The sequence below is a fragment of the Callionymus lyra genome, chromosome 7 (assembly GCF_982586985.1).
Source record: "Callionymus lyra chromosome 7, fCalLyr1.hap1.1, whole genome shotgun sequence".
NCBI lineage: Eukaryota > Metazoa > Chordata > Actinopteri > Syngnathiformes > Callionymidae > Callionymus > Callionymus lyra.
Window position 1 is genome coordinate 19663299 of NC_141824.1, and position 20412 is coordinate 19683710.

A 20412-nucleotide genomic window follows, 5' to 3' on the forward strand; every position below is an offset into this window, starting at 1 on the left:
ACGTCTCACGCACATGTACTTTTGACACTTACATTTACATTACCAATTAACATAGACAACATTAATAATATAGTAATTATACAAATATAAGTAAAAGTATCACGTGTTTCCTTTAATGCAATTTAAAAAGAAAAGCCAAATATAACAAGCATGTGTGTTTTCTGTTTCTCTGAATCACATTAGAGGAAAAAGTGAAAACAAAACAATACATTTAATTATTTCTACCCAAAATGTTAAATGGAAGATTTTTAATAGTAGAGAAAAGACAATAAAATATGGGCCTATTGGTAAAAATATTTTAAATATCTAAAGAATAAAACAAGTGAATATTCATTTTATGTTGTTAAACATTATCTACGTGAAGTATAGAAGAAAGATAAAAAAATAAAGTATAAAAATATTTAATAAAACGACCGCTTAAATTAACACGTCATGATTAAAGTGTCTCGCATACTTACATTTATCATTTAATAATAATAATAATAATTAACAATACATTCAATTAATCGAATATTTAACAGAAATTTTCTATCTTCTGATAAATAAATATCCTCCTGTTGTCATGGCAGTTGAGATGCAAAGAGGCGTGTCTCAGGGGAGTGGGCGGGGCGTCCCTCAGGTAACTCGTTCACACCTGACGTAGGCAGCACAACCGCCGAGCAGCTCCAGCGCGCGACCTTCGTGGAGGAAACGAGTGGAGGATGGAGGCGAAGGAGGCGAAGGAGGAGAAGGAGGAGAAGGAGGAGAGCAGCGGCCAGGTCGAGGAGGAGGGCAGCAGCCTGGACTGGCTGCTCCGGAGCGACATCCAGGAGATAGTCCCGGTACCCATGGACTCCAACGTCACGCTGGCCAGGTAAGCGCCCAGATCCGGTTTCTCTGGTCTGGCGCCTTCTCTTGTCGAGGCAGGTTAGCGGGACGTTTGGCCCCCAGACAAATTTTTGAAGGAGCAGATCCTGACAAACCCGAGGAATGCTTGTTTAAAAGCAGCTGAAGAATTCAATTATTTCACATAAAATATTCGAATATCTTTATTTTGCAGGTTTTTTATATAATTTGAATCCAAAAAAAAACATTAGAAATTATTCATTTATTTTATTCCACTAAATGTTGCTGAAGATTGTCCCAGCTACTCCGGGTGAGAGGCAGGGGACTCATTGGGACTCAAGAAAGTTCCCGCGAGGAGGATCTGAAACTGTATCAAATATTAATTGAGAAACTAAAAACTGCCAATTTAGTAGCATTTCTGGTTCTGAAAGAAAATCCATACATTATATTTTATTAAATAAATCAAGTGAAAAATAAGATTTAAGAAAAGATCCGGGGGTAAGATTGCATTATTAAATATGTCCAACATGAAATAACAATAACATGGTAAACATTATTATAAAAATATTATGGTAAATGTAATATTTTTTTACAGAAAATAAAATAAAACTAAATTTGCTACTTAAATAACGTAAACGTACATATTTGTGTCTGTAATAATCGTGTTTTATTAATTAATTTATTATTATTATTATTAATATTCCATGTTTTAAACAGAGGATTCAACAATAACGCGTCCAGGTCAAGGTACGAGGAGAAAAGCGCACAAGTTTCACTTCCACGTGTGATATCGCCCTCTAGTGGTTTGAGCGTGAACTGTGTATTTATTTTTATTGACTAGATAGAGACATAGATAAAATACTTTATTGATCCCTAAGAGTTATGTTTCTAAATAGATTCAAGTGGCTAACATGAGCATGTTAATGTTCAGAGAGACGATAAGATGATGTTCACCTGTAATGTTCAGTGTCGATGACAGTGATTGGTCGAGAGAATTTGACCTACATCTGGAGATGAGACACACGAACACAACATGCTCTGTTATTGCGGTCAGTCCAGAAGTCTAAGTTCCTGGAGTAATATAAACATATGTTTATTGTTGTCTCGTCTTCTTCTTCTCATCTGGGTTCGGGTTGCGGGGGCAGCAGTCTCAGCAGGGAGGTCCAGACTTACCCCGCTCAAAGTCTCCCCCTAAAAAAAAACCACCACTAGATGTCACTGAGGATCTCATTTGTAAACTTACAACGCAGACTCACACAGGAAAAACCATGAGAACCGAAAATGCAGTTCTCATGGTTGAAGAATGTCCCAGCCACTCCGGGTGAGAGGCAGGGGACTCTACAAGAGAGTTCCCGCGAGGAGGATCTGAAACTGTATCAAATATTAATTGAGAAACTAAAAACTGCCAATTTAGTAGCATTTCTGGTTCTGAAAGAATATCCATACATTATATTTTATTAAATAAATCACGTGAAAAATAAGATTTAAGGAAAGATTGGGGGGTAATAGTGTATTATTACATTTCTCAAACATAAAATAACATGGTAAACATTATTATAAAAAATATTATGATAAATATAATTTTATTTTTACAAAAAATAAAATAAAAAGTACAACTAAATTTGCTACTTAAAGAACGTTAACGTACATTTTTGTGTCTGTAATAATAATGTTTTTTTTTTAATTTATTATTATTATTAAATATTCAATGTTTTAAAAATTAAGATTAAATTGAATCAGTGTATTTTTATTTTAATATTTTGATACATTTTCAAAATGTATTGCGAAATTTAGATTTATGAATAAACTAAAAACATTTTTGATACGATGTCATGTGATGTGAATATAAAAATTCAAATTGCAAAACTTTATAAATGTAATAAAAAAAACAAATTAATTTAACTTAACTTAAAAACAGGAAAGGGTGCATTATTAAATGGATAAAACATAAAATATACACAAAAAAACAACATTTATAAAAATAATTCCTAAAAGATATTATATTACATTTTTACAGAAATACAGGTAAAATAAAACAGTACAACCAATGACATATTCTAATAATTAGATATTTTTTTCTCAAGATTCCTGGTTCTAAACTTTGAAGATAAATTGATGAATCATTTTGATGTTTTTTGATTTTAATATTTTCAAAATATATTGTGTACTATAGATATATGAACTCAAAGTGTTGTTGAGGGTTAAAGGTTGCTTGGTCATGTGACCTCCAGACAGCCCAGCCTGAATCGCCTCAGCGAGGCCTTCACCAGAGAGAGGATCTTCAAGGCCGCCTCGCAGGGAGACCGGGCTCAGCTGGACGGACTTCTGGACTTCCTGCAGGCCAACAACATGAAGCTGACCAGTCCGGAGTTCATCGGTAAAACCACATGCAGTCATGTGACCGTTCGATGTGATAACCCAGTGCGTTTCCAGATCAGGCCACCGGGAAAACGGCGCTCCTCAAAGCTCTACTGAACCTGAAGGACGGGAAGAACGACACCATCGAGCTCTTTCTGGACATCGCGGAGGAAACCAAAGACCTGGAGAACTTCATCAACGCGGGTTACACCGACCACTGCTACAGAGGTGAGTAGGTCCACCACCGGCCTCGGCTCCAGCTTCAAGGTCGTCTCCACAGGTCAGTCTCCGCTGCACGTCGCCATCGAGAGACGGAGCCCCGAGCTCGTGGAGCTGCTGGTCCAGAAGGGCGCCGACGTTCAAGCCAAAGCCAATGGAACCTTCTTCCAGCAGAACGGGCTGCCGGGCTTCTACTTCGGTGAGCTCACCTGACCTTCGTGTGACCTCTAGTCACATCACTAACACTTCCTGTCGCAGGAGAGCTGCCTCTCTCTCTGGCCGCCTGCACCAACCAGCCCGGCGTGGCCTCCTACCTGCTGGAGAACCCGCACAACTGCGCCTGCGCCACCGACAAGGACTCGGCGGGGAACACGGTCCTGCACGCGCTGGTGGTCCTCGGAGACAACACGCCAGAGAACACGGACATGATCATCAGCATCTACGACGAGATCCTGATGCACCACCACAAGCTCCAGAAGGACGTCAACCTGGAGGCCATCGAGAACAACCGCGGCTTCACGCCGCTGAAGCTCGCCGCCAAGCTGGGGAAGATCGGAGTGAGTCTTTGGAAAGATTGTCCGGGTCTGACTCGGGGTCTCCTCCAAGCACCCATCAACCTGGAGAAACACAACATCTTGTTTGAGTCTCTTATGGGTGACTTAACCTAGTGTTGTCTCTGACCTTCTTGACCTTCACCTTGACCCTGAGACAACACAAGGGATACAACAAACACATTTGTTGTCAAACCTCTGGGTCATCTTGACCCTGAGATAACATAAGCGATACCTCAAACACATTTGTTTTTTGACCTCGAGGTCACCTTGACCCTGAGATAACACAGAGGTTACCTCAAACACATTTGTTTTTGGACCTCTGGGTCACCTTGACCCTGAGATAACACATTGGATACCTCAAACACATTTGTTTCCGGGCCTACGGGTCACCTTGACCCTGAGACAACACAAGGGATATCTCTAACACATTTATTTTCAGACCTCTATGTCACCTTGACCCTGAGATAACATAAGGGATGCCTCAAAAAAAATTGTTTTCAGGGCCTCCGGGTCACCTTGACCCTGAGATATCATAAGGGATACCTCAAACACATTTGTTTTCAGGGCCTCCGGGTCACCTTGACCCTGAGATAACACAAAGGATACCTCAAACACATTTTTTTCGGGGCCTGGGTCAGAGTACAAAATGTGTTATTGTGTGTATATATATTTCAATCTGATAAAAAAGCACTTTAAAAAGCTTTATATTTCTTCTTCTACTTCTTGGTGGACAAAAAATACTCACAAAAAGCATTAAATCATAAAACCTCAAGTCTTGCAATGAATGATGGAAACAAAAAGCAAAATATTGTCAGTTTCTACATGACCTTTGAACTCATAAGGGCCACGTAAATACAGTCAAAGGGCCGCACTTGGCCCACAGCTGTCTTAAAGAGACAGTAACAACATTGTTTTAAGTCCAACCATGTCTTCTTCTTCTTCTTCTCCTGCAGCTGCTGCGACACATGATGCACCGGGAGTTCAAGGACGAACAGATGAGGCCACTGTCCCGGAAGTTCACCGAGTGGGTCTACGGGCCCGTGCACTCCTCGCTCTACGACATCGGCTCCATCGACACCTGCGAGGAGAACTCTGTGCTGGAGATCGTGGTCGTGGGCAGCGAGATCCCGGTCAGAAGATAGCAGTACCATCACAATAATGAACTGCTTTCATTAGAATTTTTTTTTTTCACACATAGAGTTTTATATTCTGATTCCAATAATTAAAAAAAGAAAAAATCAATAATATTGGTTGGTATTAAAATAGTATGACGTTACCAACATTATTATTTTTTATTATTGTTATTGGAATAAGAATATCAAAATCTATGTGAAAAATAATACATTAAAATATTTGATTTTAATGATTAAAAAAGAAAAATGTCAACCTTTCAAAGTATTAATTATATTATTCAATTATTTATTGAAAACAAACTCAATATTTCTTTATAAAAATATAGAATTTATTTCACGGAAAGGTTGCTTTTTGAAATATATATAAAATATATATATTTTTTAGATAGTACATTTTCAAAATTTTTTTTTTTTCACTCAGAGTTTTATATTCTGATTCCAATAATTAAAAAAAAGAAAAAATCTATAATATTGGTTGGTATTAAAATAGTATGACGTTACCAACATTATTATTTTTTATTATTGTTATTGTAATTAGAATATCATAATCTATGTGAAAAAACAAACATTTATTTTGAAAATGTTTAAATATTTGGCACTATTATACCACCGAAAATTTATATTGAATATAAAAGGCTATGAATTTAAAAATATAGAATTTTTTAAATGTATTTATTAATTATTGGAATAGGAATATCAAACTCTACGTGTAAAATAATACATTAAAATATTTGAATTTTAATGATTAAAAAAGAAAAATGTCAACCTTTATTTAGTATTAATATTTAGTATAAAGTTTTTTTTATTTAGTATTAATCTTTATTTAGTATTAATTATATAATTCAATTATTTATTGAAAACAAACTCAATATTTCTTTATAAAAATATATATATATATTTTTTATCTTTGGGTCAAAGTGACCCAGAGACAACACATTTGTTTTCAGGCCTCCAGGTCACCTTGAGATAATCCCAGAGTTAAAAACCATTTCAATAATAAAATATAAAGGTCAATATTCTGACGGCGCTGATCTACTTCCAATCAGAACCGACCCGAGATTCTCAAGATGGAACCGCTGCGAAGTCTCCTGAAGGACAAGTGGGACAGATTTGCCTCTAAGTTGTTCCTGCTGAACTTCACCGGGTATCTCATCTACCTCCTCGTCTTCACCGCCTCGGCCTTCTACAGGAAAGAGGGCAAGGTGAGTGCCGGCGACCTCTGACCTTTGACCCACAACGTCTTAAACGTTCCGTCCACCCTCTTTCAGCCGCCGTTTGCGCTGAAAGAACCTGACGACTACGCGCGTTGCGTGGGCGAGATCTTCTCCATCCTCGGAGCCATCTGGTTCCTCTACAAATCGGTGAGACGGTGAGTTATGGACGCTGTTGGGACACAACGTGATGGTGTGATGTCTGAGCAGATCCGAGTCTTCATGAGGACGCCGCCCAAGTTCAGCGCTCTGTACACCGACGGCTTCAGCGACATCCTCTTGTAAGAGACGTTCCTCGTGTCCTCGGCTCGTTTGTCAACACGCCGGTCTGTTCCACAGCTTCCTGCAGGCGTTGCTCCTCATCGTCAGTCCCGTCCTGTACTTCTGCGGGCGCCGGGAGTACGTGGGTCCGCTGGTCATCTCGCTGGCGCTGGCCTGGATCAACGTGCTGCACTTCTCCAGAGGCTCCAAGCAGATGGGAATCTACAACGTCATGATGCAGCGAGTAGGAGTTTTTTAAATCTTTAGATCCTTCTGTCATTGTTTCAAAGTGGATTTGTGTATGATATGTTTAATACCATATATACATATATGGTATTAAATCATCCGATAATATGAAAAATTCTAAATAAAATATTTAATAATAAGTATACAAAATGTAGTATATATATATATATATATATATATATATATATATATATATATATATATATATATACTGTATATATATATGATGCATTTTTTATAATTATTATTTAATTTTTAATTTAGAATCTGTCATAGTTTTAGTCAAGTTATTCATTCAGAAATATATATATATATATATATATATATATATATATATATACATAGTGATCTATATTAATTATTTTATATTTATGATGGTGTTGGTTATTTTAAATTATAACATTTCTTTGTTTTATATTTTTTTACTTTTTTATTTTAATTTTAAATATGTCATTGTTTTAGTTCAGTTATACATTTAGAGTATATGCTGCATTTTTTATACTTCTTATTTAATTTTGATTATATAATAATATAGAATATTTATTTTATTTATATATATCTATATTTAACAATGTTGAATATTCTTTTTTTTTTCAAGTATTTAAAACTTGTTTTTCAGTGGTGGTTGCACAAGTTTTTCTTTTAAAATATAAATATAAAAAAGTCAACTTGTTTGTGTGTTCATTAATGATGTATTTATTTTCTTCTCTTTTATTTAAAGTTTTAACTGTTGATATAACTTGTTTTTTTCCTAATCGAAATTTGTAAAAAAAAAAAAACAAGTAAAAAACATCTATTTTTTTCCTTTTTTTGACTGTGTTTGACTTGTTTAAACAGAGAAGGTCAGCGTCTAAAGATACCTCCTGTTTTTCAGATGATTCTCGGGGACATCCTTCACTTCCTGTGCTTCTACTGCGTCTTCCTGTTCGGCTTCTCGGCCGGTAAGACTCGGAACTCCACGCGCCGCGAGACGGAACCGATGTGACGTCTTTGTCTCCTCAGCCGTGGTGACGCTCATCGAGGACGAGGTGATGGTCCCGGTGGAGCACCAGGTGGACAACCAGGTGACCACCCGCATGGAGCCGCTGGAGTGCAAGAAGCCCAGCTACAACGACTTCCAGTTCACGCTGCTGGAGATGTTCAAGTTCACCATCGGCATGGGCGACCTGCAGTTCACGGACCACGTGCAGTACAAGGAGGTCTTCTACGTGCTGCTCATCCTCTACATCTGCCTCACCTACATCCTCATGCTCAACATGCTCATCGCTCTCATGGGTCACACCGTGGAGGTCATCTCGCTGGAGAGCGAGAGCATCTGGAACCTGCAGGTCAGAGGTCACGCACGCCGGTGAGGTGGTAGGGGTCCGCGCTAACACATGACCTCTGACCTCCCTCAGAGAGCCTACACCATCGTGGACATGGAGCGCTCGCTGCAGAAGATGCTGCTCAACAGATTCTTCCCCAAACAGTCGAAGATCGTCTGCTTCGAAAGCAAGTCCGACAGGTTACTGAGGTGAGACGCACACAACACACTTTAGCGCACACAACCCTAGCTCACACATCTCTTTATTATAACAACTCAAGCAGTAACACACTTACACGACTCTTGGACAGCAACACAACTATTATACAGCGACACAACTCTAGCACAGAATTACAACTCTTACTTAGTCATACAACTCTTATACAGCAACACAACTCTAACACATGTAGTAATACAACTATTAGACAGCAACACAAATATAACTTAGTCATACAACTCTTATACAGCAACACAACTCTAACACATGTAGTAATACAACTATTAGACAGCAACACAACTATAACTTAGTCATACAACTCTTATACAGCAACACAACTCTAACACATGTAGTAATACAACTATTAGACAGCAACACAAATATAACTTAGTCATACAACTCTTATACAGCAACACAACTCTAACACATGTAGTAATACAACTATTAGACAGCAACACAACTATAACTTAGTCATACAACTCTTATACAGCAACACAACTCTAACACATGTCGTAATACAACTATTAGACAGCAACACAACTATAACTTAGTCATACAACTCTTATACAGCAACACAACTCTAACACATGTAGTAATACAACTATTAGACAGCAACACAACTATAACTTAGTCATACAACTCTTATACAGCAACACAACTCTAACACATGTAGTAATACAACTATTAGACAGCAACACAACTATAACTTAGTAATACAACTCTTATACAGCAACACAACTCTAACACATGTAGTAATACAACTATTAGACAGTAACACAATTCTAACACATGTAGTAATACAACTATTCGACAGTAACACAATTCTAACACATGTAGTAATACAACTATTCGACAGCAACACAACTCTAACTAAGTAATACAACTCTTATACAGCAACACAACTGTAATTTAGTAATACAACTCTTATACAGCAACACAACTCTTACACAGTCATAGAACTCTTTTACAAAAACATAACTCTGACACAATAATAAAACTCTTACCGAGCAACACAACTCTTATACAGCAACACAACTTTTTCATACAGCAACACAAGTATTTTGTACGGGAAACAGTAAATCTTTATAAAGTTACAAATAATCCTCACACAGAAACACAACCTCTTTATTAAGTAACACAACTTTATATCAGCGCAAGTATTTAATTCAGCAACACAACTATGTTATACAGTAACACAAGTATTTAATTTAGCAACACAACTATGTTATACAGTAACATAAGTATTTAATTCAGCAACATAACTATGTAATACAGTAACACAAGTATTTAATCAAGCAACACCACTATTTTATACAGCAACACAACCATTTCCTACATCTACACACTCAGAAGGTGAGACTCATGTGTGCTGCAGGGTCGAGGAGGTGAACTGGAAACAGTGGCGGTCGGACCTCAGTGTGCTCGGTGAAGAATTCTCCGATGGTGTGATGGAGAACGTTTCAGATAATTGGAATCTAGGTAACACAAACACACACATTCACACCCAGAGACACACTTCAACAAAACGTGTGTTCTACTTCATTTGGTGCTCCGCCCTCTAACCGCTTCGCTATTGGTTTATCCTCGAGGCGGATTAGAGGGCTTCGCACCAATTCGTAGAACCTGAGATGATGATGATAACTCAGGGGTTTTCAATGTTCACAGCGAGACTCTGGGACAACCCACTTATCTCAAGGCTGCGGACTCGACGGCGCCCCCGCTCGGACGACAGCATCCCCTGACCTCGGGTTCTACACTTGTGTTCTTTGGCGAACATGACGGACTCGGTCGTTTTTTTGTGGAGTAATCTGATGTTGGCCAGATTACTAATGGATTATTTCCAGACGTGTCACCAGATTAAAACATTGAGTTGGTGTTCAATTCCTACACAACTGAATGTTCATATGATGTCATCAACCGTATATAATCCAGGTTTCCCGGATTATTTATGGGATGTGCTGGGAGGAGACCTCAGGGAAGACCCAGATGGACACTATAGTTAGTTTTAAAGTGAAGCAGCAGGAAAATTCTGGTAATCCCATCGGTCAAAGTTGAAGTTTTATTTATCGTACTATAAATATTTATTATCCGGAAACATCCGGTTTACGGTCGAAGATTTGATCATTGTTTTTAAAAATAAATCTGCGTTTGTGAGTCAATTGTTTGTAGTGTTGTCAGTATTTATAGATAATTCAATGAAGTACGTAAAATTAACTCAATAAATAAAACTATTAATGAAAAACAAACAAGCATTTCTGTGAAAATATCAACTTCTTAACTTGTAATGCAAAATAAAAAAGCACAGACAAAAGTTGTGTTTGCAAACTTTATTTTGGTTAAGGAGGGGGGGGGGTCAGGGGGGAATGTTGTGCAAGACAGTTTTAATTCCTGAAAATTCATCAAAACTGGAACATCGCAGTTTCAGAAAGTCCAGATGTGAAGCCTTGTCGCCGAAGCTTTCATCGCACACACAGAGTAATCAAGAGTTTTGTTCATACGTTTTTTTTTTTTCAGTCGTCAATAATGATGTCATCCAAGATTACAAGCGGAAACCAGCATCCCTGGATCATTCCTTCCGTGTGAAATTGTTTTTTTTATTTTAGGGGTTTGTTAGTTTAACTGCCAGTTTTAACCAGCTGATGAAACAAGAAACTGTGAGATCAGTGACAGATTAAACGTCTCAATTTAAACCCGATTCTTTCATCTCAGTCAGTCAGTCGATGCTAAACTCAAACGAGCTCGACTCAGATTATTTTAGCTTTAAAAACATGCAAATGTTTTACCGATAAAATATCTTGCGATTATGTTACAGTGAGAGAAACGACGGATCTTAACTTAATGACTTCGCTCGGGTCCAGCTAGGGTTCAACACAAATAGTATCAATTGCCGAGACACGCCTGTCACGCAACTTTGTTTGGGATGAAGTTGAAAGTAGGAATGTAGTAACAAGGTATCATTTCATCGTAACCGTACACACTTAAAGAGTTTCCACTCCAGTACCCGAGGTCAAAGATTGAAACAAGTCAATCTTTGAGCCAAACACCATCAGCTTCGAGACACTAGCGAGGTGGACACCTGAGGACGAGATTATCTTTACTTCAATGTTTTAGACGGAAATCATTCGGGAAAATGAATGCTTTTAATTCTTTAAATGAGTATAAAGTTTAGCTTTAGCGACATGCTAAGGGGACTGAGGCGGGTGGGCTCTAAACATGACATAATCCATTGTTATTCCGACATTTGGGACCACGTCCACCTTTTGAGTACTTCAACAAAGTCTGTAGGAAACATTTTCATCTGATGCACCGATCGTGACGCAACATAAAGCGTGGAAAAATCATTTCAGTTCTGAAAAGTGCCAAACCAGTGATCGGTGAAATGCCATAACTGTTGAGCTCAATTAGCAGAACTACTAAATCCCAGGATGGTCAAAAAAAAAAGAAGAAAAAAGGCCACTACCCAAACGTGTAACTGGTCAGTCTCTACAATGTTTCATCAGCAGGTTAAAAGGCAGGCCGGAGAGGAGGGGTGGGGCGGGGGATGGGGGGGTCACCGAAGAAGCCGGTGGTGGTGACGGAGACGCTCGGTCACTTTGGTCGGCGGGTCAGCAGCAAACAGTTCACACATCCCGACGGCGTCTGGGAGTCGTGGCACACGTGTGGACTTCAGTCCATGACACAGTATCAGTAGTTACACTAAGTAGCTTGGTCCCCCATCAGATTAAACTCCGTGCACGTTTTTTTTGTCAGCGTGCACTTCAGTGTGCAAGTACCCAAGCTGAACACAACGCACTCTCTCTCTCACACACTTACACACACACACACTTCTCCATACTTTAGCCCAGAGGAGGCACTTCATATGAAACTGTAGAACCTGACGATGTTGGGCTGCAACCGCAAGCTCTGAAGGGCCCGTCCAAACTCTGTAGTCGCTTCCTCCATAATCCAGACAGTAAATTCCCAGATTGAGTTCTGCGACACCATGTTGTGGCAGTTTTTGGCGGCGCCCATCGTATAAATACACCAACTGACAACATCCTGTGAAGACTACTCACACACACACACACACACACACACAAATACTAGTGTAAAGATTAAAGTCATTAGCAGCTTTGAGGGGCAGGCACGTCAAACTTGAGAGCCAGGAGAGAAATAAAAATAACAATAATATTAATAATAATGAACTGCGGTCAAGTATGACGATCAGAGTCCAGAAAGGCTTTCACTCGCATCCACTTTCTGTCTCTGGTCCCCTTGGACTGATCCAGGGGAGACGTCACTACGGATTAAAGCAGGGATGCAGACCTCCAGGCCTGGACACCCGGGTGCGGTCTATGGCACCTGACAGGAGAACAGCTATGGCTTCAGGATGCAGTGGTCCACAAATAATAAATTAAACTATAAATCGAGATATTTATTCACAACCAATAGAAAAACAACTGCTACAGTCCTGAACTACAGACCTACTCTTCACTCTAGATACTATTTTAGTCATAAAAACATCTTGATAGGCAACAGATCAGACCAGAGGACGCTCTAGATCTCCGCCGTCTCGACTCTCAAACCCGATGGAGCAGATGTGTTCAAAACCACAGCCCTTTCTCTCGCTCAAACACAAGTCAGATTTAAGGCCATTTCTTGAAGGCGGCTCAAGACATTGACAAACGTCTTCAACCTTTTTTTTTTCCTTTACAGAGTAACGACTCAGCGTGATAAATCAGCTCAACGCTGATGGCAAACGATGATCCTCTTCAAAACTAAATTCCGCCTTTACCAAAGTTGAAACATTTAAGGTAAAAGCCGAGAGTTCAAGTAGGATCAAACAGCAGAAGGTCAAAGTAGGATCTTGCAAGGAAAAAACAAAGGTTTTTTATACGATCCTTACAGTCAAGCTTTTATACAGTTGGTTAACACAACAAACAGAACTAGCCAATTGCATAAAACAGTCCCCATCCTGTTGACATCACTGCAAGAAGTCTGTCAGAAATGTGGTCTGTGGGGAAATGTAAGGCAACAAACGCTCGACGATGAAGTCGCTTCTACCTATGAAAACAGCGCAGCGACCGAGAGCAGCACGTCCATGCCAGTGATCCGAAGAGGAAGTCTATCAAACAGTGGAACAACAATCTCAAAAATAAAAACCCTTCATCTGCAACAAAAGGTAGGACACATGGCTTAAGACCTGAGGGAGAAACATCACAGTCCGGCGGGTCGAACTCAAATCACTAAAGGAAAACATTTAGATTCTGCTTTATCGGTAGCTCGGGTGATGAGCGTGGACGCCGCTGCCATTGGTCGGGTCTTGGCCTACGGCCGAGCGGTGCATCTTTTCGATCGCGTGCATGTTTTGCTCGCGGAACCCCTGCATTGTAAAATCTCCGCCGAGATATTCCGCATTGGGAATCATCTTGGGCTGGGCTGCAGACGGCTCCTTTCCAGGTCGGTACTTGGCGCCTGGGACGCGTCCAGTCGGTGCAGCCGGCTGTTGCCCCTGGAAGGCCAGAGGGATCTCCTGAGCGCCGGATACATTGTTTCCGGCAGGGCCGGTGAGGCCACTCCACTGGGGCTGCATGTATTGGCCGTTGTAAGGCATCGTTCCGACTGGGCAGTTGACGGGGGAAACGGGGCGCGTTTTTTCAGGAGGGTGCTTCAAGGTGAAAGACTGCCCGGAGTTGGGCATTTTGCGAGGATAGTTTAGATTTTGACCAGGAAAAGAACAATCCGAAGGGGTATCCATTCTTGGGGCTTTGCAAGGGTGGGCACCTTCAGGCTGCTGCTGCATGTGGGACATTTGATGTTGAGCCCACAAGCGCTGCTGCTGCTGTTGGTGCTGCTGCTGGTGCTGCTGCATCTGTTGAAGTTGCTGTAAATGTTGCTGCTTCTGTTGATGCAAATGTTGCTGAAGCTGCTGCTGCTGGAGCTGAGCCTTCTCTGCATCGGGGTGAAAAGAAGGGAGACTGTTGACAGCAGATGTGTTGGGCTGTGAGTGGAGCACAGCACCGGGACCGGTATGAGCAGGAGTTTTGTCTGGGTTTCCCATCATGAGGCAGCTGGGCATGGACCCCGGGCCCATGTGGTGGGATGAAACCCGGGTACTGGCATTGATCAGCAGGTTTCGGCTAATTGGACTCGGGTTCGCGATTTGTCCCTCACAGACTGAGGTGGTACCCATGCCTGCCCGGGCTTGGCACAGCTGATTGATTTGGTGCACGATGCTGCTCAGGTCGCTGGGCCTACTCTGGTGCAGGCTGGCTGCCATAGAAAGCGGGATAGTGGAGGTAGATACAGTTACATTTGGTGGGGCGTCTGCGTCGGGAAGTTTACGGGGCCCGTACATTCCGGGCGGAGCCTGCTGGAGGCCGCCTGGCATGTTCGGAGGCCCGCCACCCACAGTCTGAGGGAGGAGCTGTGAATTCACCAGCCCCTGGTTGTACTGAAGGCCCTGAAGTTGAGTTCCCTCAGACATGTGGCACAGATCCTGAGTCACGCTCTGCTGGGTGAGTAAAGCTTGTTGAGCAGGCTGATGCTTCAGTGTCTGTAGATGAGATAGATGTTGCTGCGGCGGCACAGCGGGGGGTCTTTCCTGCGGTGGGAGAGCTTGGGCGGGCCTCTGGAGGCCCTGAGCTTGTCTCTGCTGCTGTCCGGGTTGAACCTGGGTCAAGCTCTGTTGTCGCTGCAGCGCTTGTGCATGAGCCATGTTTCGTTGCTGTAAAGCTTGGGAGTTCTGTAACGACTGTGGCTGATGCACGGTCATGGGGTGGGCAATGCCCTGCTGCTGCTGCGACTGCATGATGCCTTGCTTCAGGGCTGCCTGGCCCAAGGGCTGTGACGGGTCCGGCAGGTGTGCCACATGCTGTGGGAGGTTTAAAGTGCTGTGAGCAGCGTATGCTCCGCTGTGAGGATTCATCGCCTTATGCAGTTGGCGGATGCGACTCCCGTCGGTCTCTTTAAAGATGCTCTTGGTGGGGGCTCGCAGGACGGCCAGGAGGCCACCACTGGCGCTGACCTGAGAGTGGTAGGGACTGTGTCTCTGGCTGGAGGACGACGTGTCAAGGCCGTTAACAGTGCGGCGAATGTGCTTCCTTTGAGGTACTTTGACGCTGTTCGGGAAGATCTGGATGCTCAGAGGACTGTTAGCGATTTTCTTAGCATAGGCATCCAACTCTGCTGGGGTCGGATAATTGGCAGATCTCATCTTCTGTGTGGTTTCCCCTGAAACACAAGCGACAGAATGAAAAAACTGGAACCATCCACACTCCTTGCTCACCTGTGAAAAGGGGGTTGCAAAGAGTATACATACATTTCTGAAGTCCAGTGTTCATCTGCGAGCGAGGGAGAAGTTTGAGGCTGCGAGGCTCGCTTGATGCCGGCAAACAGGCCAGCATGTCAGAGATCCACTAATGCAGCATTGAACGTCCTCCTCTCACCATACTGGAACACACACACATAAGGGATTGGAGTCTTGGAACATAATAATGAAGGAACAATGATAACTGTATCTGTGAATCCAAAATGACACCAGACTATTTTTTAAATAAGCGGCAAAGACAAGTTCAATAAACGCTAAAAATAAGGAAGATCAGGAAAGTGAATGTTTGGTAATACTCATGATGGTGATTTAACAAAAACAGATACATCTCACCATTTGTACTGCAGGCCTTTTTAATTTGACTAATTTTGGTCATTTTATACGTCACAACACATACTTAAAGTTATTCTCTTTTTTAATTTTCATTGACTTTTTATGATATAAAATCAAACAGTCTTTTTTTTATTTTTGTTCAACAAGGAGATGGGAGTGTGGTCCTCAGTCGGTCAACATGCTGTGTCATCTCATGCGTCACCCATCAGCCTACATAACCAATACTGAATTGTAAATGCCACTCCAGTTCAGAGAACTGTGTAACTGCAAATGCATGTGCACGCTCACATGACAGATTATTATACTGACATCAAAGCAAGTTAATGATGTGGCTATAGATACACAAGTTGTTATTGATATTGTGATAAAGAATAATCCACATTTTTCCCAGCCCTGCCCCTCCCTCCTACTGGCAAATGCAGGATGTGCAAACAAACCATGTGAGGGTAAAAAAAAAGAAAAGTTTCCCATAACTTAAAAACAAAATATAATTTGAAGCAAGAATACATATCGACTATTAAGTAGAGGTTCATTGAAAACCAGATTCCTGGTCAAGAGCTCTGAACAAATCACTAAGGTGAGTACGACTACAAATAAAGTAATAAAATTGGCAATAGAGTAGGAACAAGGATGCATGTATAGTATGGAATGAGCTGCGGCAACTGTATCCTCTCGTTCCCAGTCAGCTCCGGGATCTTGCAGAATTGTATCGTATTTTAAGAAGATGTAGTGACTGTTGCCTCAAAGTATTTTTTATTTTACACACATTTCTACAGAAGTATAAACATAAAAGAAGTATGATAAAAATAAATATTGTATAAAAAAGAAAGTGTATGGTGATGTTGAATATCCATACAGTATAATGAAAAAAAAATACACCAGTCTAACAATATTTTCTCACAACCCCATTTACAAAATGGTGGCATGCTAAAGGTTCATGTTTGATGAAAATCTTAGCACAAATCAAGCTAAAAACAACTGGGATAACTTCATTAGAAATACCCATTTCCTGAAAAAGAAATAGCCAATTTGGATGATAATCGATAATGAGCTCATTCGTGTGGCCAGCATGGAATTATAGAACACCAGATTTTATGAAAGCATCTTTAACCAACATCCATTTAAGAGGGCATTCCCCATGGGCCAGGTTAAGTAACACAGCATTCCTGCCTCACTAAGAAATAGCCAAGACAAAAGATTTGCTTGATGACAGACTTACTGCATCATTGAGAAGACTTCAATATTTGAAACATGTGAGCGAGTCAGGACAGTTGGGTTTCCACATTAGTTGCCCTATAAATATCCTCAACAAACTGATATAGAAAGCGACACAGACACACAGAGACAGCCTTGTCCAACGATGCCAATTATAATGATGTTGACAGACATCAAAGAATCAGATGTGCGAGACACTATTTTCAGACGAAGCCGAAAAGTATTTAAGTTCAAATGTGGCAAGACATGTTTCAGAGAATTTAGCATAACATTCTTCAAGTGGAAATGAATTAATGGCCTGAAAAACAGCTTTTACTGCCATTTTTCACATTATAAAATACAGGTCACCACTTCAGAGGTAATTATCTGAGAATCTAAAGCAGTAGAAGTCGTCTTTTATAATATTTCTTATTCCAAACAATTTCATTGAATGAGTTTTGAATATTTTTTGGTTTTTACAATTTTATTTAAAAAAAAGTTTGCCGACTATGGCTTTATTAAACGACTACTTTCTCCATCATTCCTTCAGCAGACAAAACTTAATTTACTTATGAATAATAAATCATGTGATTCCAGATTTGGAACCTTGTTTTTTCAGTTTTCACTGAAAACATTTCAGTACTGATTGACAAGCGCTCGGGGATAAAATTAAGATAATTTGAATTTCAATCAAAATGTCAATAATTGTTTATTTAATTTGGTAAATCTTAGTTTTCAACTTCCCTTGTCAAATCACATTTAATGCTTATTGACACTTTGATCACTGCTTGACATAAAGTGTAACAAATCTAGTTGTCAAATTCTGTTAAACACAATTAACTGTAGAAAATTGTATTTTTTTTGTAACAGTAAAACAGCTTTAATGGATTTAAGTGATTTTTTAAATTTTCTAGAGCTTTGGCATCCCTTAACAGGAATCGACAAACACACATACAGGGACTTGAATTGGTACATCACTCAGCCCTGGATCTTTGGACAAACTTGCTTTGATGAAACCTTATCCAGCACCACCTTCTTGCACCAGGTGTCAGAAGTCAACGTGTCAAGACGGTTTAGACACCTCGACGGGTAAGCTGGTTCTACTCAGGGCGTCTCTACAGCAACGCCGGCTGTAATACGAGTCCAGCCACAGACTGCGGCGATAACTCAATTTGGCTCATTGTTCTTTCAACTAAAGGTGGTGACTAAAGGTGAGAGAAGGAAGGAACGCAGATAAGCTTCCTCTTATGGCTCAGAATTGTATTCACCACGTGACCGATACAGAAGCCTCGTGGACCGGTCGATGCTACATCAATAGTCCCCCTCACCCCAAATAAATAAATTAAAAAATCCAGACCCATGACCATAAAAACGTCTAGAACCAGAAGTTCAATCATGTTGGATCTTCCAGGCAGAACTTTTACAATACTTTAAAGTGCTGTGAGCGGCGTATCTGACCCGAGCGGTCGTCTCGTCATCTGGCGTGTTTTTTGCTGAGAGGAAACATCTCCTACATCTTACCGATTCACACGTCCACTCTCATTCCTCCATCGCTCTTGTTGTAAACAGTGCCACAGTCAGCGGTCCTTAACCTTCCATTTATAAATGAGCTATTCCTGGAATTCCAACTATCAATGCAGTTATTGTTAAAACTTTTTTTGTTTAAGAAAAACAAATACAGTTTCTTACATATTGTCATTCTTTTCATAGGTTTCTTTTATAACATTTACTCTTTTTCTTTAAATATTTAAGTTATTATGTGTTATATTTGACTTGTGTGCAAATTAAACAAAGTACTTCTTATGGCCACTTCATTTAACCACACCTTTAAAACTGTTTAAAGTACAGTGGAATAAATATTTTACTGTTAGGACACCCCTTGCTCTTTCATAGGCTGCTTCAAGGATATGTATTCGTTTTGTCACTTGAATCATGAGTCTGTTTCTGTGGATGAAATGGTAGTTAAATCCAAGACATCCTGAAAAGAAAATGGTTTTAAGGATGATGAAAAATCCACAATAGTGTCCAACCATCGCGTAGAGCCCCCGCTGTATCTGTGTCTCCACATTTAAACTATAACACAGGCCGTTGTTTAAAACATTGTCAGTAAGAGTATTTTTATGACCTCTGGCCTGTGCGGCTTTAAGAAAACCGGATTTTTTTCTTCCAGTAACCAGAATTATCGAAATAGCGACCATGTAAATAAACTTGTTCGCTTCCAAACAGGTCACACAAGGAAAGAAAAGCGACGATTGGATCTCTTAAAAATAAAAGATGTATATTTATAATTAAGTCGTACTCCTTAAGTATCGATGATGGTTGATTTATCTACGTTGATAAACGGACCAAAAAACACGGATTAAGTCGTCAGCAGGGCCTCGGTGGTCCCTCAGCCCAGGACCACAATAAACCAACGGGGTCTTTGTGCGGAGCAAGGCCAGCTGTTAAGACAAACTTTAGCTCCTTACTGGCGAAAAAGCCGAGGAAATAATGGGAAGGGAAAGACGGTACTTACTCATCGCCGCACTATGAGAAGGGAAACTTCATCTTGTGGAGGTTTAACACTTGTATATGTTTATATTTGGTAAAGAAGAAACATCCCGGTGTGATGACTATCCGTGCGGCTGGCTAGCTACCGCAGCGACGAGAATAGCGCATGCGCAGGGGGGGAAGACCCAGTGGCTAAGGCAGTTAGGCATCACCGGCGAACGCCTGATTAATAAGGACAATTCAACTATTTATGTATTTGTTCTAAATATATAAAAAAACAATTATATAACACTCTCTCGTCTTATGACGACAATATATTTTTAAAGGAACTTATCTATTTTTATACGAACAACACATACCTTTTCCCATTTAATAGTTTCATGTTTTATTGTCATTTTATTAGTAAGTATACCCTAGGAATTGAGCGAAATTCAATGTCAATAAATTAATTAAATTAAATATTGCATAAGGGAAAAAAAAGAAGAAGATTTTCCATCATCAGTGATTGTAATGTTTGACTACCACAGTCAAAGAGAGTCGCTCATGTCTGCTCTTTTCCTCATCCCTCCTTTCTGTGTGTCCAAAACCATCTGGCACTCTTCATTTTGTCTACTCTGATGTCATAGTTATCTCCAAATTTGCCTGCACTCTCCTCTTAGACCTCATTTGGCCTATAAATGATTGACCCAAAATACATAAACTGTTATCACCATCTATACTTACTGCATCATCACTCATCCCCATGCCCCCCCTTTTGAT

General features: G+C 40.4%; 2 protein-coding genes across 2 annotated transcripts; one reads left to right on the forward strand and one right to left on the reverse strand.

Annotated features, from left to right (window-relative positions):
• The first annotated feature begins 663 nt into the window (after positions 1-663).
• LOC148075341 (transient receptor potential cation channel subfamily V member 1-like) lies at positions 664-10486 on the forward strand. Its single transcript, XM_087795081.1, has 15 exons — positions 664-853; positions 3057-3202; positions 3259-3411; positions 3464-3601; positions 3661-3959; positions 4910-5086; positions 6136-6291; positions 6358-6450; positions 6511-6581; positions 6640-6805; positions 7682-7748; positions 7810-8135; positions 8205-8320; positions 9703-9806; positions 9993-10486. The coding sequence occupies exons 1-15, from the start codon at positions 702-704 to the stop codon at positions 10067-10069; spliced, it is 2241 nt and encodes a 746-aa protein (XP_087651207.1). The 5' UTR covers positions 664-701; the 3' UTR covers positions 10070-10486.
• A 167-nt stretch (positions 10487-10653) lies between these two features.
• Positions 10654-19799, reverse strand: fam222bb (family with sequence similarity 222 member Bb). The gene is made up of 3 exons (XM_087795082.1): positions 19679-19799; positions 15628-15758; positions 10654-15539 (listed from the first exon to the last, which is right to left on the reverse strand). The coding sequence occupies exons 2-3, from the start codon at positions 15710-15712 to the stop codon at positions 13579-13581; spliced, it is 2046 nt and encodes a 681-aa protein (XP_087651208.1). The 5' UTR covers positions 15713-15758; positions 19679-19799; the 3' UTR covers positions 10654-13578.
• Positions 19800-20412: the final 613 nt, after the last annotated feature.